General features: G+C 53.8%; 1 protein-coding gene across 7 annotated transcripts; it reads left to right on the top strand.

Moving 5' to 3' along the window:
- The first annotated feature begins 329 nt into the window (after window positions 1-329).
- On the top strand, window positions 330-14580 carry Exoc3l4 (exocyst complex component 3-like 4). 7 transcript variants are annotated; one of them, NM_001289487.1, is made up of 14 exons: window positions 330-654; window positions 1660-1764; window positions 4399-4483; window positions 4963-5378; window positions 6293-6947; window positions 8063-8174; window positions 8394-8516; window positions 8799-8899; window positions 9032-9112; window positions 10820-10934; window positions 11358-11477; window positions 11557-11709; window positions 12315-12436; window positions 13569-14580. In NM_001289487.1, exons 4-14 carry the CDS (start codon window positions 4979-4981, stop codon window positions 13750-13752), a joined length of 2166 nt encoding a protein of 721 aa, NP_001276416.1. In that variant the 5' UTR covers window positions 330-654; window positions 1660-1764; window positions 4399-4483; window positions 4963-4978; the 3' UTR covers window positions 13753-14580. The 7 variants fall into 7 exon arrangements, with proteins under 7 accessions (NP_001276416.1, NP_083083.3, XP_006516352.1 ...); XM_006516289.2 differs by having other exon boundaries at window positions 335-654; window positions 4328-4483; window positions 13569-14089; NM_001289488.1 differs by having other exon boundaries at window positions 345-420.
- Window positions 14581-22477: the final 7897 nt, after the last annotated feature.

Here is a 22477-nt window from a genome sequence, read left to right on the forward strand (position 1 = left end):
TCCGGAGCAGTGTATGGCTCACACCTGGTGCCCCAGGCATTACAGAAAACTTCCCTAACAGGTCTCTGCTCTCTGCTTCTCAGCTCGGGCAAGCATAGGGGGCACTGGAGTGAACGTCCTAGACTGGCCTGGAGCTGCAGCCCTTGGCTGGAGAGAGGAGACTTTCTGGGCTTGAGCACTAGGGGGTAAAAACCTCCCATTTATCTTACCTCTGGCAGTGGTCAGGATCTGACAATCCTCGGTGGTCCCCAGCCCCCGCTGCTGCATCCTCCTCCCCTAGCCCCACCTCCCTAACCTCTCCTCCACTAATCTCCACCTCCCCAGCTTCCCTTAGGGCCCTCCCTAGCCTCCCCTCCCCAGTCTCTCCCTGTCAAGCTCCGATCAGGCTCAGGCAAGCTCCGGGACTGTGGCTGATCAAAGGTTAGAGTGGTTGTCTCTGGAATGAAAGGGGTGGAACTTTTCTGAAAGCGAAAGTATGGGGTCCGAGTAGAGAGTGGGTCAGGGCGGTCCTGTGGCTGGGAAGTCCCAGCTGTTGGTCCACCAGTTGGGCTGTGCTGGCAGCCATCTCTCTCCTGGACCTGGTCTCAGGATCCTGCTTGGCTGGCTTGCTTAGGACCTCTGCTGCCTGGGTGCAGTTGTCTGCGTGCCTATCAGGTAAGACCCAGCCAGGTGGGGCAGGAGGATGTGAGGGTGTTTGGGGCCGTGGGTGGGGACCCAAGAGGCTGAGACTACTCTGGCTGTGTTAGTTGGCTTTGTTGTCAAGGGTCTGGGCTCCAAGCCCAGGACGGCTGAACTAGAATACCAACTCAGCCACAGGAGATATACGCACATCCGAACACATAAACAGCCACACACACTTGCAGAGAGCAGAGACATCCATGAGGCCTACAGACACAGACACGGAAGACGCACACACATATTACAAGACAATCACACACACGGCGAGGCACTGGAGCTAGCTAGCACGAAGATCTGAAAGAGGTACCACAGGTTCACAATCATGGCAGGGCCACACCATTCCTTGGGTACCTGACATTTATTTATTGGCCCCATCATGGGTCTGAGCCAGGCTCATTCCTTGCTCCCTGGAGGCTCCTGGCCAAGTGGCAGAAAGATCTCAGATCATATAACTACTATCTAGGGCTGGAGCTAGACCCAGAAAAGGGTGAGCTTCTCAGAGGAAGAGCCCCAAGGAAGCTCTCAGCAGCTGGAAGATGAGGGGCAACTCCCAGAAAGGCTTGGACAGGGAATGAGTCCTGGGACGCAGAGGGGCAACAGAGAAAAGCAAGACAAACCCGAGGAAAAGCCTTGTGTGCCTACTTAAGAAGTCTGTCCTTCAGTGAAAGTCTGTCCTTCAGTGGGGGGTGGCTACCAGGGATGTTTTTATTTTGGCAACTGTGAAGGGAGCCTGTGTCTTTTTTAAAATAGGCCTGGCTGGCACATAGAACAGCTACTGATCGTGTTTGCAAAATCAACACATGGAATTTACTAAACTCTTGTTATTCCCATAATAACCGCGCTTAGGATTTTTCGGAACTGCTTGCTTCTGACATTTGCAGCTCTTACTGATTTTCCTAGCTTGTTGATTTCACTAGATCTCGAAGGCGAGCACTGAGGCGGATTGAAACCATATTTTCTTGCCCTGTTCCATATTTTCAGGAAAGGACTCAGCTTGCAGGGAAGGTTTCAAGGCACGGACGCCACAACCTGCTGGCAGTGGTTGCCCCTGGGGCTTTGAAGGACAGGGGATAGCCTGGTCCTACGGTAGGTGGGGAGGAAGGATGTCGTTCGTCCCAGAGAGAAACAGAGAGTGGGAGTTGGTGCAAGAGGGAAGGTCTAGAAAAAAGTAGAAACAAGGCCAGATGTGGGGGAGATCTAGACCTAACCTCATGGCCACAGCTGGAGGGGCCATGCTGACTTCCCTGTACCTAGCCTTGCAGTTGGTACTGACCGGGAAAGAGGTGAGCTCAGGGCCCAGACTGTCATGGATCTGCAGGATCTCCAGCCTTAACGCCAAGTCAGTCAGGGAGTGACAGCAGTGGAAATGGGCGCTGGAGGATCAGGACGGGCCTTGTGGCCACAGAGGGAAGGCATGGGGATAGGGTCCATGATCATCCCGGTGGGCACCAGATCATCCCAGTGGGCACCAGAATGACACCTGACCAGGCCATCCTTGAGTGGGGCACCCACCCACCCTAGAAAGTCCATACTTCTGAACTGCACTCTCGGGTGAAAGAGAGAGGAGGCAGACAGACTCTCAAGCCTGGAGGAGACTCTGACACAGTAGAGTCAGCCCTGAGGAGCCACGGAGCAGATGACACAGAGCTGAGGGTTCCTTGGATGACAGGAAGTCACTGTGTCCTAAAAAACAGGTCCAATGTGGAGACCAAAGAGAGAGGGGATCAGGAGGGGACACAGCTCGAGGGGGGACCAAAACTGGCACACTCAGCAGGATGGAGGAGGTCCCATGCGCTAACATGCATGCCCAGGAGTGAAGCAAAGAATTGTTGATCTAGAAAGAGAAGAATTTGAATGCCAAGCTATAGGGCTTGGGGTGGCTTGAGGGTACTGGGGGAGTCACATAAGGGGGGGTCAAGAATGGTTTGGGTAGCTGCTGAGAGCTGCAGAGCCAAAAGAGATGTGGCTGCAGCCAGAGGGGCTGTTTGGTGGCCGCGATGGCTCTTTAGGACAGGCCTGGCTTGATATGAAGGTGGGTGAGTACCATGAGCCCAGAGACTCCTGTGTAGCCTTGAGATTTCACGTGTCCAGGTGTCCCTCCCTATCCAGAATCTGCCCCCAGGCTCCCCTGCAAGGACTGCCAAGTCTGACTCTCTTGTGGTCCTCACAGAGAAAGAACTTTTTTGGGGGTGACATCTGATCCTCTAGTCAGGAGCACACACCGGCCACCCGTTGTTCATAGCTTCTGAAGAGACATGGTGGGCCAGGCTGAGTGGCTGGAGGCTGGATCCTTCCCCTTTCTGAGCAGTGGGTTCCTCAAATGGAACAGATAACACGCCTCAGGGGGAATTGTGGGGACCACATCTGCATCAGCACTGGGAGGGACACATAGTCAGTGCTTTGTAAATCAAGATGAACTCTTACCAACCAAGGCAGGGACCCGTCTTATCCTTTCCCAACACCCCTGTGGTCAGGGAGTCCAGAGAATGCAGCAGGGGCAGGTGCCATCTCTCACACTAGGCACGGAAGGTCACCTTAGATGAAGGAGCTGGCCAGAGACTGCCATTTAATGTCAGCTCTGTGTGGGGCAGGGTCCCTGAACCTGGGTGGCAGGCCAGATGATGACCTGTGGTCAGGGTGGGGCTGATAAGGCCCCAACCAATCATCTGAGCTTCCCTCCCTCTACTGGGCTTCCGTGAAGCTGCTGGTGGCCTCTGGAGCTCCAGAAATCCAGGTCTCAGCTGACTCTAGCAGATTCCTTGCTGGAGGGCGAAACCCTAGGGGGCAGCCTCTGTCCAGCATGCCTTAAGTCCAGGGAAGGGCAGTTGCTTTCTGACTCACCCAGGGGTCTGGCCGACTTAGATTTGTCCTGGTATGGTAAGAAGCCCTAAAGAAGGCTGGGAGCTATGCCTCTATTGGGTCAAGCCTTTCTTCCTCCTCCTCTTCCTCCTCTTCCTCCCCCTCCTCTTCTTTCTTTTTTAAAAAGATTTATTTATTTGCTTCTTTATGGTGTGCGTGTACGTGTGCATGTGCGTGCGTGTGTGTGTGTGTGTGTGTGTGTGTGTGTGTGTTGCTTGGATGTATGTCTGTGTACCATGTGTGTGCCCAGTGCCCTCGAAGGTAGGAAGAGCCTATTGGTTGCCCTGGAACTGGAGTTACAAATGGCTGTGAGCCACTGTGTGGGTGCTGGAAATTGAACATGGGTCCTCTGCAAGAGCAAGTAGTGCTCCTAACCACTGAACCATCTTTTCAGCTCCATCCAACCCTTCTTTTAGCTCAGTTTCTCAAAGAGCATAGGGAGAGCTTGCTGGCCCAATCACCATCCCCCACTTTTGTCTGGCTTGCACAATGTGGTGGGCAGGAGGTTCCAGTGGCCGGGAAGGCTGTCTCTTCTCTTTCACCCCTAGCTAAATATACAGTCAGAAAAGCAAACAACCAGGCTTTGCTAGCGAAAGGGAATGTGGTGGTGGTGCCTGGCAGGGGCCTGAGCAGGGGGTGTGACCCATGAGACCCCCACCACCACACACCCCGTGTGGTGAAGGTTGGGGTTTGGCAAGAGGGGGGAATGCAGTAGGTAGGAAATACATTGGGATTCCTCAGCTCCAGGTTAAATATAGACCTGAAGCCCCTCCCACCACCTTCCCTTCAGGCTGTGTGGTGAAGATAAGTGGCTGGGTGCCTGAGGCTAGGGCTCTAGGGCACCACTGTACCCTCCTCCAGATCCCAGGCTCCGGCCCCAGAAGGGAAAGCCTCTTAAGAAGCTTCCGGTTTGAGCAGCCAAGATCCTGCCTTTCGAGCTGAAGGGGTGAGTCCACGTCTCTGGAGGGGTGAAGGGGGGCTGTGGGAAGGAGGGATGGGGAAAGGTTTAGGCCTTAGAATCTAAAATCCTAGAAATTTGGGATGTGGGTCCTGGGCTCTGCCCTTGTGGGTTGTGGGTTGGGCTGGTTCCCAGAATAAGCAAGCTCAATACTCCTTTGAGTCCAACTGGGAATTCCTCAGGCTCTGTGAAGGTGGACACCTGGGAGAGAGCCTCTGGGAATGGCACCAGGAAGGCATTCTGCTGGCAAACGTTGTCTGCACCCTCACACCCATTGCACTGGGCATGCAAAAGGCTCTGGCCAACCCAGCACTAGCAGACATTTCTTTCCCCCTAGAAGTGACCAAGCCTCCCTGCAGCATGTTCCAGGGTCCCCTGAGTCCTGGAGTTTAGCCAGGGTTGGGTATCTGCTTCCTGGGCTGGGCTTGGTGCCCTCCAGGCCCCTTGAGCCACTTTCTCACCCTCAGCTCTCCTGCTGCCAAGATGCCTTTGCCTCAGACAGGGGCCCCTGGGCCAGAGGTAAAAAGCCCCAGGGAGCCTAGGAAGTCACAGACCCTCCCTGTGACCACCTGGAAGTCCAACAGTATGAAAGAGCAGAGCGTGCACCACGGGGGCAGCTTGAGACCCAGCCTGGGCATGCTGAAGCAGACCCTCTTCCGGACCAGCCTGAGAACTTCAACCCACAAGCCCAAGGAGGACCCAGGCCTGTTCAGGCGCAGCTCCCGTTTCCTGTTCAGGTCCTTGAGACGGGCCATAGATGAAGGCTTAACTGCTGGGCATCCCCAAGGCCCTGCGGTACCAGAGAAGCCCTCCAAAGTCACAGATGGCGTCAGCAGGCAGGCAGCCACTGGGACAGAGGCTGAGGATCTGGAACCCCAGGCAGGTAAGGTCTCACACAACACCATGAGAGAAAACAGAGGGTAGAGGGGGCAGGAGCTGAGCTGGGTATCCCAGCAGACTCTCCTCGAGGCCTAATTCACCCAAACTCTGCCTTCTGCACACATTCTTTTAGTATCTAGCAAGGGAAGCCCTTTCCTCTCAACACAGCCTTTGGGCAAATGAGAAACATCGGGCTCAGCTAAGTGACTTGCTTAGTGTTTAACAGCAACCAGTAAGAGGTGGGATTTGAACCCAGATCTGCATGACTGTAGAGCTATAGGCCATGCATGGGACTTTCACAGCCTGGCCCCTTGAACAAACCCATCCTAGGCATTGGGCTCTGACCACAGGGTCACAGAGGTTCATGGAAGCCATGGTTACTTGGAGCAGCAGCTAAGGGTCAGTTCGGGGGAGGACAAATGGAACTTGGACTCTGAAGAAGGGATCCAGGCAAAGTAGAGAACTCCTTGAACACAGGGTGGGAAGAGAAAGGCACGGCAGAGAGACTAGCTCTGGACTTAAGGGCAGGACACACCCTGCCCGAGCTCTGACCCTATTAGACCTGTAATTACAGCCACGTATGATGTCACCAGGACCAGCTCAGCAGAGATGGAAGAGAGGATTAGGGGTCGGGGGTGCAAGGTAGAAGGTACTGGTTACAATATAGCCAGCTGTGCAGTCAGGAACTAACCCAAATTGCTGTTTTCAGCCATTTGTTTGGGGCCCTGTCACTGTTCCTTCTAATGTGACTATTAGCAGGGACTTCTGGCAGGTAGAGCAATTCAGTTGTGCACAGGACAGCTGGGCAGTGGCCAGGTGGCTCAGCCCAAAGCTCGCAGAGCAACCTAAATATCTGGATTAGTACCAGGACCATAGATGGGTTCCTCTCATTACGCCCTTTCTCACTTGCGGTTGCAGAAAGTAAATCCGTGGCAGACCTCATCACTGAGCGGCAGCTAGTGAAGGCCTTTGAACAATTGCGGTACCTGGAGACGCAGCTGGTAGCCGACAAAACTTCCCGCACCTTTACACAGGACCCCACCGCCTATGCTCGGCGCGCTATGGACCTTTGTCTACATTACGACGGAATGGCTGCGGAGATCGGAGCCATTGTGCGCGAGGCGCTGAGTTCCGAAGGCGTGGATCGAGACGCTCTAGCGGAACTGGCCCAAGTGGTACACTTGGAAGAGGAGGCCCATCAGACCTCCCAGGCCGAGGGTGATTTCTTGAGTACACCCCGCCACTGGCGTATGCATTGGGAGGACGCGGTGCGTCTCAGCGCTCAGGAGCGCGTACAGCAGGCAGGCGCAAAAGTCATCCCCGGGGCTGCGGAGGGCTCATCCGACCTAGCCCAGCTTCTGGCTGAGCTCGGCGGTGTGGTTCGCCACGACCTGCAGAAGGTGCGCTTAGAGATGCAGCCCGCTTACGAAGCCACCGACTTCCCAGTGTGGGAGACCTACTTGCGTGCCTTCCACAGCGCTGTGGCCCAGCGTCTACAGGAGCTGGCGCGAGACGCCCGCGGCTGTGAGCAGCTCTATGTGCTGTTAGACTGGGCCGCTAATGTCTATGGCAGGTGAGGCCTGAGCTAGGGTATTTTAGGCAGGAGCGGGTACCATTAACCAGCAGGAGATCACGGAAAACGGGTACAAGAGCATAGGACACCTTCCTTCCCCATCACTGGCAAAGGCGATGGGACACGAGGAAGACTGGGGACTTGGTCATCCTTTGTGCTAGGCTGTGTGCTCCCATCCCAGGTTTTCCTAAGGGACTACCCATGCGCAGATTCCCAAAGCTAGAAAGTCTCTCTTGTGTACTTCTCACCAGTGCCAGGAGCCCCATAAAGCAAAGCTAGTCCATAAGATGGCTGCAAGTGGGAAAAGGTGGCTTTCCAGGCACACCACCACCCAGCTTGCTGCCCCTCTGGGTGGGCATTCACATGCAGAGTGCAGCCTGCAGGGGGCTTCCAACCTGCTGTGTAACTAACTAGGGTGTTTTAGGTCCCCAGATGAATGGGCCCCAGCTTTGCCTCAGGCAGGAATAGGTAAGGGAGAAGGCTGCCGGAGTCCTGGCCTCTTTAAATTGCCAAGTGATCTCAAGCCACTATCAGCCCCTGTCCGGGACACCCTGATTTGGGTTAGATGGTGATGGGGCCGGGGGATGTCGTTTACAGCTCAGTCTTCGAATGTAGGCTGTCCACGAGGGCAGAGGTCACATTGAGGCCCATCTGAACGGCTCCTTAAGCTTTCTGAGCAGGACCAGCTGTTCGCTTGAGGGTCACGAAGTCTGCCCCTTCCGGAGGTTTCATGGGAAGGGAAGTGATGGCATAGAACTCTGGAGGGCAGGGGAGTGGAATGTGTCAACAGAAGAAGTTCAGAACTCTAATAATGACTTTAGACTTTTTTAAAAATGTATTTATTTATTATATCTTAAGTACACTGTAGCTGACTTCAGACACACCAGAAGAGGGCCTCAGATTTCATTACGGGCGGTTGTGAGCCACCATGTGGTTGCTGGGATTTGAACTCAGGACCTCTGGAAGACCAGCCAGTGCTCTTAACTGCTGAGCCATCTCTCCAGCCCCATGACTTTAGACTTTAAGCCAGGTTAGAGAGAGGAGGTAGCTGGTGGAGCATCAGAGGTCCGCCTGGGTCCTAACAACTCCCTCATCCCGGAATCTTGCTTTTTCAGTCCTGACTTCCTGGGCGCCCCAGACTTGGCGCTGCCCACCGAGCCGCTGCCCCCACTTCTAGAGCCTGCTCTGTGGGCTCGACTGGAAAGTGACTACACTAGCTTCCTAGAGGTGAGGCTGGGGAGGCCCCGGGCTCCAGAGGTTGGGTCCTACAGGAGGTTTGATGTGGAGGATAGGGGTTGTGCTGGCAGTGGTCCTGTAAGCGATGGACCATGACTGGAGTCCGGTGACGCTAGTCCTTGAAGGCGCAAAATGGAGTTTGGTAGGCAGGGGGCGCCCTTACCTTCCTCCTGGAAAGCTTCTCACCACAGGCCACTCCTAACCCTACAGACCAAGATCACAAGCTGTTTTGACAGCATCTTGCAGCTGGAACAGAATCGCTGGGAAGCCGACGAGGACCGGGAAGTACTGCAGGGCCTCTACCACGCGCCCCTGTCCATCGATGTGCACATGGTGCGCCCGGGAGGGGGTGAAGGAAGGGCTATGTTCAGGACTCAGGCTCATGTCGGAGATCCCTCAGAGCTAAGTTTTACTGAGAGAGGAACCTGTGGAGTGATCTAGACTCTTGGGGCACATGGCCAGGTTAAATCACAGCTCTCGGGTCTGCCGGTGAATTCTAGTAGCTGTGTGGAAGGGGGGGAGGTGACTCTCACATTGGGGCCACTGAAAACCTGCAGCGATGGGGTGGGCTGGGTTCGGGACTCAACTGCTCTCAACATGTGGCATCCCTGGCAGCTGGTAGCTGAGCATGTGAAGGCAGCTGGCGCTATCTCCGCGGAGCTGGAGGCCACTACCCTGCAGATCTGCGCGCGTGCGCTCTGTCTCTTTGTGCCCAGGTACGGGTGGCATTCTCTGTCCAGGACGGATACCCGAGAATGGGTGGACTGAGTGTGAGGCCCTCATCACGGTGACGACCTAACGGGGGCGCAGACCTGAAGTCAGAGAAATGATTTTTTTCTGACCCCCAGGTTTGAAAAGGCTTTTCTGGCGTCGAAGGCAGTGAGCGAATGGTACCTGGGTGCTTACATTAACGCCTGCGTGGAGCTGAGGTAGGTCGCCCCAGCTCCAGGACGTTGCCGAACACTGCCAGCAGGAGGCGCGCGAGCTCAGGAAAAGAGATCAGAAGCAGTGGCGGCTAAGGGCAGGAGTTGGGGAAGCGGCTTAGTGTGAATTCCTGTGGGTTCCCCAAGGCCTTCTGGGATTGTCCCCTCTTCACCTTGGCCTTAAAGTACTCAGCAGGGCTAGGGCCCTGGAACAAATGAGGGGCTTCAAGGCTGATCAGAGACTGAGGAGATGGGGCTGTCCTGGTCCCTGAGTTCTCTGTTTATTCCCTCCATCCCATTCTGTTCTTTTTCCTGAGTTACCTTCTCCTCCCAACCCCTCTACCTCCCCGCGTCTCACCCTGGACCATCCTGGGCGCCTCTTCCCTCAGAAAACAAGGTCTTCTCTATTTGGCAGAGACTGCTACGGGTACTCCAGACCATACCACATGCACACTTCCCCACAGATATGCTAGTCTGGGGAATACAGCCATCTAGGCCACCTTGTGGGGTTGGACCCAGCATTGCCCATTGTTAGCTGTGTGCGCTGGGGCAAGTCACTTCATCTCGGTGCCTCTTAACTCTTCTAACAAAGCCAGAGCCTGCTTCCACAGGCCATGGGGACTGAGTTCATATGGACTCTTAAAAAAAAAAAAAGATTTATTTATTTATTTATTTATTTAATGCATATAAGTACACACTGTAGCTGCACGGATGGTTGTGAGCCTTCATCTGGTTGTTGGGAATTGAATTTAGGACCTCTGTTTGCTCAGGCCAACCCCGCTTGCTCCGGTCTGCCCCACTCGCTCCAGTCAACCCTGCTCCCTCCGACCCAAAGATTTATTTATTATTAAAATAAGTACACCGTAGCTGTCTTCAGATGCACCAGAAGAGGGTGTCAGATCTCATTGCAGATGGTTGTGAGCCACCATGTGGTTGCTGGGAATTGAACTCAGGACCTTTAGAAGAGCAGTCAGTGCTCTTACCCACTGAGCCATCTCACCTGCCCCCTCATATGAGCACTCTTTATGAGCACTGTGATACACTATGTGCCTGCTTAATCCACCCAGTGTGACTTCCCAAGCCTAGGGTAGCCTGGGACAGGTGGGCAGGTGGATGCTGGTGCAACCAGTAACCCATGCAGCTGGGTACCTGCCCAGTGGGACAGTATCATTCTCAGAGGCAGGGATGAAGCTCATTGGAAAGTTTCTGCCGGGCCTGGCTGTGCTACCATGTCCCATCACCAAGAGGCATGGAGGTCTGACTCAAAGCTGCCAGACAGGACCAAAGCAGCCACCCTGTCACCCTGCTGCCAGAGTTAATGATTGGTTCTCAGGGCTTTGATGTTGTCCTTTTATTCAGTTCTGCCCCTGGGTGTTACTTTGCACAACTCCAGGGACATTACAAGCTAACTCAGGGATTCTCAACCTGTGGGTCCCGACCCCTTCCACAAAGGTATCAGATATCCTGCGTATCAGGTATTTGCATCGTGCTTCATTACAATTATGAAGAAGCAACTAAAATGATGTTATGGTTGGGGGGGTCACCACAACACAAGGAACTGCGTTGGGAAGAATAAGAACCGCTGAAAAATGAACGAACGGGAGGCAGACCAGTGCCTTGCCCAGCCTGCAGGGGTGTGCCCCGGGGGAGGGGTCTTGCTCCTCTGCCTGTTTTTCTGTTTCCAGCTCACTCCGTGTCTTGGCTCCTCCCCAGAACCAGTCTTCTGGCCAGGTTCCCAGGAACCATAAAGGAACTGGAGAAACCCCTAGTGGCTGCCACCAATAGCTTCCAGAAACATTTGCTCCAGATTGTACAGCAAGACATGCAGGTGAACTGGACACTTCTGTGCGCCCCCCTCCCTGCCCCCCGCAACCCCGGTACCCATCTGTGCTCTAAAGTCCAGGCCTAGGTCACACCATTCTTTTGCCCTCTGTGAGTTCTCCCAGAGCAAGGGTGGGTGGGAAGCACTCACCAACCCACTGCTGCTCCTTCTGTTCAGTGGGGTGGTGGGCCAAGAAATAAGGCCTTAAAGCTCCTTGACCAGACAGACACTCAAGGTGCACCCAGCACACACCCTAAGCAGGGCCTGACAAGACTCTTAGACTTTTCCATACCCATTGGAGGAAGCATTATGGGAAGGACCTAGTGATAAAACCTGTGCCTAGAAAAGAGGGCTGCACCAGGGAGCCCAGCACGGAAGGGGGTTAGAAACGGTGAACAGAGCTCACTTCCCATGCCCTTCTGTCCCCAGCCTCTATTTAAGGTGCTATATACCAAGAGCTGGCTCACACAGGACACACTTCGTCCCCTCATGGACAAAGTGGTGGACTTTGCACATCATCTTGAGCATGTGACCCCACCACTGGCACAGGTACCAGGAAGTGGGTGGCTGGCATGGGTGTGCAGAGCCCATGGCTTTGATCCTGACCACTACCATCTCCCTCTCCCAGGAGACACTGCAGGAGGTGCACCGTTTTGTGGTCCGCGAATACCTGGGGCAGGTGCTGAGGCCCCACGAGAGGTTCAGTGGCCAGGATCGACTGAAGGGCTCTAATAAGATGAACCTGGATGCCCAGGCCATTAGCAACACCTTCCAGGGCTTGGTAGGAGCAGCGTCTGACTGTCAATCGGGCTCAGTCTCTGGCCAGCAAACCCAGCCAGGAACCCCCTATTCTGTTGTTTTCATCCTGTAAAGAGCCCTCACGGCGGGTGAAGCAGGAGAAAAGAGCTTCCACTAGGCGGTTCTTCAGACTCCACAGGGAAAATGGCAGTGGGGCTAGACTCTAAAGGGGCGGGCACAGGAGGGGGTTTCACTTTACATTGTATTTGCATACATTTGTGGGTGAAGGCAAAGAAGGAATGAAGGTTATGATGGGCAAGGTCTGTGGGAGATCTTTCCCCTCTCGGGAGCACTTTGAGCCCAAACCCCTTATCTGGGCTGCTGGCCTCCTACTGGTGACAGGTTCCAATCAGCACTTTCCTGGTCAGGGCTCGGATTTCCCGTCTGTGCAGACAGGAAGAAAACTCTCCAGAGTCACCGCAGATGTGGTCTGTGGAATCTTATTCCCTGACTCCGTGGAATCTTCTTATGGGCAAGCCACCCGCGGCAGACACACGGGAAGGGTGTTTCTGGGCACTACAGGAGAGGTTTGTAGGCAGAGACTCCTTGGGGGAGATGAACCACGCACATATCTCCCTGTTTCCTTAGGGCTCTGAAGCCAAGTGGCTGGACCAAGCCATCCTGTCTGTGGCTGAGATCCTGGGCGAGACATACAAAGACGACATCCGGCGGCACCTGGAAACACTTATACGGAGCTACCCGGACATCAGGTTAGCAGATCCTCCTTCCCTCCTAGAGTCAGGGGTCACTGGAACCTGGCACTCGCGCCTTTAGCAAAGTGAGTGCAGGCGTGGAACGGAGGGAAGAGCGAGCTTGTCAGGGCCGAGAGAACTGTGGCTTAGTCGGGAAGCGAACCGCGACGGACCCGTGTGCGCATGCCCGCGAGGAAGGCGCACAGGGACCGCAGGCAAGAGGACCATCCCCTCCCTCGTGTTCTCCACCATCTGTGGACGGCGTGGCTCCACTCTCGGGCTCAAACCCTCTCTGGAAGCTCTCTGAGGCCTCGGCAGCCATGAGGAGGCTCGTGTGGGGCAGTGAATCATCAGAGCCCTTGGAAATCCCGGCTTGGCTCTCTCCAGTGCTCTCGGAGATTCCGGGATGGAAAGATCACTGAAAGCCCCTGGTCCAGCCCCTTCTCTGGCTCCTTGCTGCTCGCAGCTTGTTTGTTCTGGTAGATTTTGAATACGGACAACAACGACCCGACCCCGTTAGTTCCTTCTAAGTTTTCAGTTTCCCTACCGCTCCTCGGGGGTTCCCCAACTGGTGTTTGGCCCTTCCTCCCTGGCTCCAAAAGTGGTCTTGGATGGCTGCGGGGAAGCAGTGGGGACGCAGTGACTCAGGGTGCCCCTTTGTACCTATTCCACCCACGTCCACCCCTCCACCACTTCACCTGTCACCCTACACCCCCACCACGCTCTGTCTTGCACACTGTGAGGACATTCCCCAACCTGCCGCCTGGCCTGGCCTGGCCTGGCCTCTACCTCCCTAGCATTCTGCCAGTTTCTGGAGCCTTCCCTAGATCAGAGTTCTTGCGTTGCCTCTGCACAGAGCTTCTTTCCGCTGTGCGCATGCCCCCTCCCCTGTCTCATGTCTGTGTGTTCTAGGTCCAGTTACTGTGCACCTCCAGGCCCACACTCCCGCCTCCTTGCCTCCTTTTAGAGCCCCATCCCCTCGCAGCCTGGGATAGTCCCAGCCTTTCAGCCTCCCTAATCCAGCTCCAGGAATGCTGAATCATACTTCCTCCCAAGCCTGGGTTCCTGCCCTCCCGGGGGTGGGGGCGGGGCAAGAGCTGAAGGGTACCAGGGGGCACCGCTCTGCAGTGGGGAACCTATGTCTCTACAGGCGAGACCACATTCTGGCCATTCTGGCACTACGCAGACTCGGCCGCCGCCGGAACCAGAATCTCTTGCAACACACCCAAGACTTGCTGAGGGCTGCCCACGAGACCAGGCTCCCCTCACACCACGTGCTCTTCGAGGAGATCGAAGTGCCCACCTCTGTGGACGTGCTAATCACCTGCATCTAGGGCTGAAGGGCGAGCAGGAGCCTCGTTGGCCGAGGATCTGTCACCCTCTCCATGACTGACCCCAAGTTGGGAGCCCAGTGAGTCACTCTGGCCCTACCCCCAGCACTGAAGCCTGGGGACATGGAATTTTTGGTCTCAGCTGCCTGGCTGCTCAGCCAGAGGAGCCAGGAGATGAGGCATTCCGGGCATTTGTGGGGGAGTCTTTTGGGGCTGCGGAGTCTCCTTTCAGGACTTCAGGCCAGGGAAGGCTTCCCTTTCTAACTGCTCAGCACATCCACACTGTAGTGCGAAGCTGAGGATTCTAAAAATAAATGTGAATTAAAATAGTGTACAAGGTTGGGCAAGCTAAGCTGGTTGGGAGAGGTGATGCTGGATTGAATGTATGGGAGGACCGAGCCAGTCCTGAGCTGGAAAAGCCCCTGCCTGCCTCAGCAGATCAAAACAGGAGCCTTGGCTCTCCCTTCAAAGGTTGTGCTCCCAGCACCCACAGGGCGATAAACAACCGTCCTCAACTCCAGTTCCAGAGGACCAAACGCCCTCTCTGGCCTCTGTGAGTGTGAGCTTGTGCTGAACACAGACATGCAGGCAGGCAAGACACGTGTGCATAAAGGAAAACTAAATACATTTTAAAAGCAACAACAAAGCAAAGGCAGACCCCACACCCTGGGTCCCTAGCCTCAGACACCACGTTGGTCTTGCCCAGAAGGGGTAGACAGCCCTCAGCCTCTTGCTAGGCACCTGAGCCCTCGTGAGCACCGGTTCTGCAGCTTGCAGTATTCTAGTTTCATGTAGGAGGGACTCTCAAGCAATAAAATTTGCCAGGTCACTGTGTGGTGGTGGTGTACAGGTGGAAAGGTAACCATGCCTCGGGTACATTTCCAGGAGACAGTGCACCTGCTTCCCTAGACAACTTGAAATTTGTCTATAGCCTGTAGGCAAAGGCTGGAGACCTGTTTTCATTGTTGGCTCCAATTCCCAGGGAATATGTGAGCCAAACCAGGATTTACAGAGTTGATGGCACGGGGCTGTGATGGCTTTCTTACTCTACTGTTCCCCAGCAGACTGCCACTGTAGCTTTGGGCTTGACCCTGACACTAGCTTATGTGGGGATAAGTAATTGCATGTGGTCTGGGGTCCCAAAAGCCCTGTGAAGTTTCCCTCCTCAAGTGTATAAGACCAGGGTTCTAAAATGCTGCAGTGTGAGGGAGGTGGGCAAAGCATCTCTCCCTGCTCTCCCAGGCCCCTCCCTCCCCTGTGTTGGGGGAGGGGGTTGGTGGACAAAGCCATGTCTGAGTCTGCTGGGAGCCCAGGGATAGATTCCCCGGGAATTCTTACTTCCTTCTAGGAGCAGGGGTCAGGGGTGGATGCCTGACACCACTGTGTGTATCAGGGCTGGATGCCAGCAGCAGGTCCAGACCTGGGGAGGACTAGAAGGGGAAGCAGGGAGGGGAGGGAGGGCAGGAATGAGGAAGTGCATTGCTAAGTTTCCCAGGCTCCAAAGCCAGAGGTGAAGGCCAGGAACTCGTTCCTGTTGATGACTGATGAAGCAGTTTTTCCTGCTGGCAGGGAAACGAGGCCTATAGAGAGCAAGTGGCCTGGAAACCTCATAACCTGGAGTTCAGGTGTGAGAGGCTCCGCAATCATAGAGAGGGGGGTGATATTTCACAGGCCAGGCATCCCAACTGGGCCCTACAGGTGCCCTTCAGTAGCCATCGGAGTCCTGGCAGTGCAAACAGGTCCTGAGAGGCAATAGAAAGCCTGATCCTAGCCAGGTTCTACCCAGAGAGTCACCCTACATGTGAGTGTCACCCCTTACCAGGACAGCAAGGTCCCATCCTGGCTGTGCAGTGCCACCTGAGCCTCAGGGCTTCCTCACCAAACTGAAGAGAAAAGGGAGTTTAATCCCAGCTCTGCAATTGTCTAGATGAATCTCTAGGCAAGCCTCACTAGTTCCAGCTGTGAAATGGGCATGCCGTCAGTGCCTTCCAGTCAGAGGAGCTAGCATAGAGCTGGCTGAGGAGGGTGGGACAGGAGGTAGCCATAAAAGCCAGATTCCTGACCTCCCTATGATGCTCTAACCCAGCCAGGCCATAATCGGCAAAACAATGGTGAAAGTTGATCCTGAGTGCAGCCATGAGGCCAGGAGCCAGGGAGAATGGAATAGGACCTTGAGGGTTCAGGAGAGGGTAAGGTGGGTGGGTATTGCTGGTTTGAAGAGATTAAGAGGATGTGCCCAAGGCTGAACAGCCTCACGCTGCAAGGAGAAAGACTTGGGCCCAGTTCTCAGAGCCTTGGGCCGTCTTCCTGAGGATCTCTAGACCTGGAAACAGGAAGTCTGGGTTTCCTGGCCAGAAGTGCACATTTAGAACACTGGTACCTACTGTAAGGAGGGGCAGCCTGTGCTCCTTTGTGTGTGTTGCTGAGCCCTGCCAGTGACGGGGGGGGGGGGGGGGGGGGGAGCTGGGCCCACCTTCCCAAGGCTCTGTCACAGGGAGCCAGAGGCCAAGGGGACAGTCAGAAAGACTGGCTGGGGACCCGAGGGCAGGCTTGAGTGAAGGACTCTGGCTGCTGGCTATTTAGCTCTGAGAGCAGTGTGGTTTGGGAGCCTCCTAATGCCCCACCTACCCCACTACCCAGAGAGACTCCTGAGGGTGTCTCCTTGGCCATCCTGCTACTTAGACAAAGCTTGAGGGGAAAGGAATTATCTCTCAAAGCTATCCTGTGACTGTTACTGACCAGTGTTCTGGTAGGTAAGCTCTGTGTGTGTGTGTGTGTGTGTGTGTGTGTGTGTGTGTGTGTGTGTGTGTGTGTGTGTTTGTGTATGTGTGTGTGTGTTTGTATATGTGTGTTTGTGTATGTGTGTGTGTTTGTGTATGCGTGTTTGTGTATGTGTGTGTGTTTGTATATGTGTGTGTGTGTGTGTGTATGTATGTGTGTGTGTGTGTGTGTGTGTGTGTGTATGTGTGTGTGTGTTTATGGAATCTGCTAGACCTTGTCAACCTTGTCAACCTGTCCTACAGTGATGTGCTTATAAAAAGATAAAGGGGTAGACTATGTTCTATGGGGGTGTGGTGAAGTATGAGGGGAAGGGGTGGCCTCAGCAGGCCCATGCCAAGGTATCCCTTCCCCCTGAGGGACCAGCCACACAATGGTACAGTAGAGAATAGAGTTTATTCAGGGCATGGGGACAGGAGTTAAGAGGGTAGTAGAGGCAGAGAAAGGCAGAGAGAAGAAGAGAGTAGAGAAGTAGAGGTTGGCCAGGAGCACATGGAGAGAGGGGGGAAGGGAATGGGGAGAGAGGGGGAGAAAGAGAGAAAGAGGCGAGAGAGAGAGAGAGAGAGAGAGAGAGAGAGAGAGAGAGAGAGAGAGAGAGAGAGAGAGAGAGAGAGAGGCAGGAAAGAGAGGAGGGGCAAGCAGCCCCTTTTATAGTGGACCAGGACTACCTAGCTGTTGCCAGGTAACGGTGGGGAGGAGCATACCTGGTTAGCTGTTGCCAGGTAACGGTGGGGAGGAGCATACCTGGTTGGCTGTTGCCAGGTAACGGTGGGGAGAAGCTTAGACAGAACCTGTGTCCGGCTTCTACTCCTCTCCCAAGCAGGGGAGTCTGGATCCACCTTCTTTGCCTCTCACCCTCAAAGCATAGCTGCCTCTTGGTCCCTAACCTCTTCCTGCCACCTCTCACAAGGCCTCTGCCATGATCTTTGTCCCCTTGTCCCCTGGGCTCTGGTCCAGCCTGGTTCAGTGTGCCATGCTGAACATGGGCCAGCGGTCCCCAGCCCTGTCCCCTGGAGCTCGTAACCTGTGGTCCCTTTCTTTGCTGAGTGAGGTTGTCCCATAGAGTGGAGTAGCTAGAAGGGAGGGAGCTTAGGGACAAGTCAGGCTGTGAGCAGAGGTCCTGGTGTGAGGAGACTTTAGGTGGCAGTCAGCCTGTCATCCTCCAGCCTTCCCAGCCTCTCCCTCTTCCTTCCTTGGCTACTGATCCCGGCTCCTTCCTTCCTGGCCCCAGACCTCCGCAAGCCACACTCATGGGGGCAACACCCTCAGTGACTTTGAGGTGTTTCCTGCACAGCCTCTCATCACTGCCCCGGCTGCAGGGGGCAGGGGCAGGAGGTAGCAGCACACTCTATTCCCAATCTTACTGCCTTTGCTAACACACACACACACACACACACACACACACACACACACACACACACACACGTACACACGTACACTCACACAGAAAAGAATAACCACAAAGCCAAAAGCCCCTTGGGAGCAACAGCAGCTCACAGGAGTTTCCATCCATCCATCATCAGTCCTGGGGGAGGGCCAAGCCTGGGCTGCCTTGAGACATTGTCTTTCTCTAGTTGATCTAAGCAGGAGGCTGGGTGGGATCTGTACTGGCCACTGAGATAAGGCGCGGGGGCTGCAGATGCTGATAGTGGGTTCTGCAGTGTTCCAGGCAGCCCCGCTCTGCAGCAGCTATGGTGTCTGAGGCAAGCACCCTGTAGTAAGAATGGCCAGAGGCTCATCCCAGCCTGTGTGTCTGTCCCAACTCACAAAGGGAACTGAAGTGTGGATATTGCTCCTGCCTGCAGCCCACTCCACTTCTGGATCTATGAAGCCTGCATCAGCCGTGGCAAAGGTGCTTTGTCCGTGTGCAGACAGACCCACCATCTACTCACCACACAAAACATTTACCATGTCTAGTTGGCTATTGGTTTTTGAGGCAGGTCTCACTATATAGCCCCAGATGACCTGGAACTCTCTGTAGGGAAGGCTGACCGTAAACTCACAGAGATCTGCCTGCCTCTAATTCCCAAGCGCTGGGAATAAAGGCATGTACCATTGGGCTCACAGTATTTTCTTATACAGCTTTACTGACTTTATGGGTCTGGGCTGGCAGGATCTGTACCGGCCTAGGATCTGTATTCACTAGGTCAAAATTTAAAATGTCCGTAGAAGACGCAGATTTAAAAATCTAATACCAGGGCTGGGAGTGTAGTTCAGCTGGCAGAGCACTTGACTGGCACCCACAAAGCCCTGGATCTATCCTCAGCACCCCATAAATCCGGCATGGTTGACACATGCCTGTCATTTGAGCTCTTGAGGAAGAGGGTCAAGAGAATCAGGCAGGAATTCAAGGTCATCTTTGGCAGAGAGTAGAGATCCTACCTCTAAAAAAAAAAAAAAAAAAAAAAAAAAGTCTCTGTCCTAGGGGGGCTTCCAAAATGGATGCTTAGCCAAGGAATGTACATGAGACAACATTTCTGTTCTCACCGAGGAACTTGGTTTTGTTTGGGGAGGCTAGGATGATCCAAAAACCAAGCATTGAAGAACCCCAGGCTTTCTGAGGGATAGTTGTTGTCAGAAAATGAATCTGGAATACTGGGACAAAGAAAGGTCAAGGGGGGGTCTGTTCTGGGGGTGCTCCCTTGTGCCATGACACAGCCTACTGGCTCCCCATGTAGTCACTGTGGTTAAATCCAGCCTCTGGATGCAGACGGTGTGGGTGGGAATCCCACTTATGGCTGCCTAGCTGTGCGACTCTAGGCTCTGTCTTTCTGTGTAAAACTAAGAGCTCACAGAGCACACTGCTACTGAGGAGGGCTTGCCTCCCACTTCCCCCTAGGAGTAGTTTCCAGGCAGCAGAAGTTACTTCTCAGCAATGTCTCCTTTAGAGACACCGACAGCCCCTTGGGACCCCCAGGATGCTCATGGGTCACTTAAAGCCACAGATGCAAGTGATGACGCTCCCTAAAGCCCAGATGGTCTCCAAGCCCGAGCCTACATGACCTCTCTTGAGGGCTTCTGGCTATCAGGCAATGGTGGGTGGGACACTAGCAGACTTGCAAGCACCCATAGCCATCTTTGGCAGGCCTGAGATTGCCGGGAGAGCTCCTGTCGTATGGCCAGCCTGTGTTACTGGGAGAAATTTGAGTGGGCCACACTCCTCCAGCTGATTCCTGTAAGTCACTCTGTTTCAGAGAAGGCGCACGGGAGGGAGAGCGTGAAGGGATGGAAACTATGTTTGCATCACTGCCTGAGAGCTATTGAGAAAGGCTGGCCACTCTTCAACAGAACAGCCGGGCCCAGGGAGGACAGCCCTTGCTTACAGGCAGGGCTGGCGCTTCTGCGTTGTATCCTGTGTTGTACTCCTCTGGAGACCTCCTAACCCCAGTGCTGCTTTCTTGAAAGAAGCCCACCACCACCCCAGATTAGGACAGGCGAGATAGTGCAAGTCTCTAATCCCAACACTCAAGAAGTAGAGGCAGGCAGGCAGTGAGTTCAATGACAGCCTGGTCTACATATGGAGTTCCAGGACACCTAGAGCTGCATAGTGAGACCCCCCCCCCCCAGATCTTGAAAACAGAACAAACAAAAAGACACAAAACTTAGGCAAGGGAGGTAGACCAGGCTCAATTTCCCCATTTGGCAAGCAGAAAAAATGAGTTCTTGGCTTATTTACATCATGGGAAGGGGAGGGTACAGCAACTCTGAGCAGCTTCCCACAGAATGGGGGTGGGGCACTGTTTGTTGGTGAGGAGCCTCTGCTCCCAATTTCTGTAATTGGGCATGTTATTATGGTTTGGCTGGCCCGTCCTGGTCACCCTATGATCCCAAGGATGTCAGCAGACCCTAGTCCCTGAGCAAGTCACTTCCTCTCCTGGGAAGGCTGGGTGAAGAAAGGAGACAACAGCCCTTGGTGCCCACTTCTCTGAGTCTGGGTTTCCTCATCTGTTACAAGGAATACAGTGGCTTTGTTGCGTGCCGCGAATATCTGGCATGTCCCTAGGAAGCAGGAGAATCTGACCAAGGTCCCTAGATCTGGCAATGGCCTGAGAAGTGAAAGGGAGAAGCCGTTGTCCTGACAACCAAGGTCAGCTCAGTAGGAAATGCAAGTCATCACAGAGTGGGAAGTGAGTCTAGTGACCAGGGGGCATTAGAAGACAACCTAAAAAGCCTTAGTCTTCCTTCTCAGAGGGTCCACTCCACAGCCAGCATAGCCCTTGTGACCAAGGTGACCAGTCATGCCAGGTGGTATATAGCCTCTCCCCTTGGCCAAGTTTTCCACACCTGCCTGATCTCTCCACCTGACATTTATGACTGCTGAGCTGCGCCCCACAATGCTATTCCTTCTGCTTTCAGCTTCTCCTTCTGAGAGTTTCCTTCAGCTACTCTCAGCCAGCCAGAAAACGAGCAGAGTCAATAATTCACCACCTTGTATTATTCTCTGACCAGAGCTGGGGGCGGGTAGCCTGTTATGTTGCCCATGATGGTTTAATCAGTTGACTGAATAAGGCAATATTGATTGGTGCTCCCCTACCCCGTGACAATGAAGGACAGCGCCTCCTGTTTCCCCCATGGAAACTCTTGTCTTTCCTGTGTCTATCTTACATAGATCAAGTTGTATTTCAAATATAAAGTAACCCTGAGGAGGAGCAGTAGAGCAGAGTGTAGCTCAATCCTGATTGGCAGATGGTGGGTGAGGGGGCATCTGTGCCTCAGTTTCCTCATCTGTGAAAAAGGATGGTTAGGCAGTGCCTAATTCACATGGCTGTGGTGAAATCTGTTAGTGAACACAAACCTCTCAGAGCCTAGAGGCAGCTCTAGAGGTCAGAGAAAGTCAACTGTCCACTCACACAGACTGCAAGGTGGATCTGAATGGAGCTTTGAGTTCAGCATCCCCAGCATCGGTTTTCACAGCAGTCAGTGCGCCCATCGAGGACAATTTAGTGCGGTCCATCCATAAGACAGAATTAGGATCCTAAAAGGCAGAAAGCTAGGACTTGGGAACATGCTAACTAAAGCAGGCAATCCTGTGAGAATGACTTCTGGGCGATTTAAAAGTCTGTCTTTACAAATAAAACTCTTACCCAACCTGCAACCATGTTAGTGCTATGCTTTGAAATCGTTTATAACGATGTATCCTTCTGCAAGTCAACCTGTTCAGACTGAACTGACCTCTAAGAAAAATGTTACAACCTTACTATACTTTGGACTGTAAACGCAATAAAGTCTTTCGAGCTCAGCTGAAATGTGGGCTTTGATTATGCTATCTTTCCTATTTCTCCTTTGTAACTTTTTATCGAGAGGCACTATTCCTGGGACGATGGGATCACGTGTCCACTCACCCTAATAGGGAACACACCAAAGTTCAAACAGATGCAAAGCTCAGCTTGGTGACCCAATGAGTTTTATTGGGGTTATGTACAGGTATGTGGGTGGAGTGACTCAAGACAGCTGTTATCACCAAAAGCCATCACCAGCATGACAGTTCATAACAGTGGGACCTGGAGCTCATAGTGAACAACCTGGAGGTTGGAGTGCCCTCTGCAGATAGCGCAGGTGGTCCGATTTGTTTCTTCCAGGCACTTTGGTTGATCTCTGTTTTTCCTAGGAGGCTCAGCTGTTGGGTCTTCTAGGCAGCTCAACTTATCTGAGAGTGTGTCTTGGCCATTCTTACACCTTATATACATGCTTGAAGGAGAAGCCTAGTGAGTATGGTCAGTTTCAGGGACTCCCTGTAGCACTTCTGAGTTGTTTACTTCTTGTCTCCATAGAACATCCTATTGTCCCACCTCCCTGCAAGTGTACCTGGTCCTTAGGAGCCTCCCTCCCTAACTGAAGCTTTTAATCTTGAGTAAACTGCTGCACAGCAAACCCATTCAAAACAATGTGTGTGCGTGAGATGGGTCTTGGACTGCTGGAAGCAGTGAGCCACTCTGTAAACAAGTCCCAG

Source organism: Mus musculus, chromosome 12 (assembly GCF_000001635.26).
Source record: "Mus musculus strain C57BL/6J chromosome 12, GRCm38.p6 C57BL/6J".
Classification (NCBI taxonomy): Eukaryota; Metazoa; Chordata; class Mammalia; order Rodentia; family Muridae; genus Mus; species Mus musculus.

Bases quoted from the DNA above. Each gene is read 5' to 3' on its own strand.
- Exoc3l4 (NM_001289487.1), top strand. From the start codon at position 4,979: ATGCCTTTGCCTCAGACAGGGGCCCCTGGGCCAGAGGTAAAAAGCCCC. The intron at 8,175-8,393 runs GTGAGGCTGGGG...CTAACCCTACAG, and splicing joins ACTACACTAGCTTCCTAGAG to ACCAAGATCACAAGCTGTTT. The intron at 10,935-11,357 runs GTGAACTGGACA...TTCTGTCCCCAG, and splicing joins TTGTACAGCAAGACATGCAG to CCTCTATTTAAGGTGCTATA.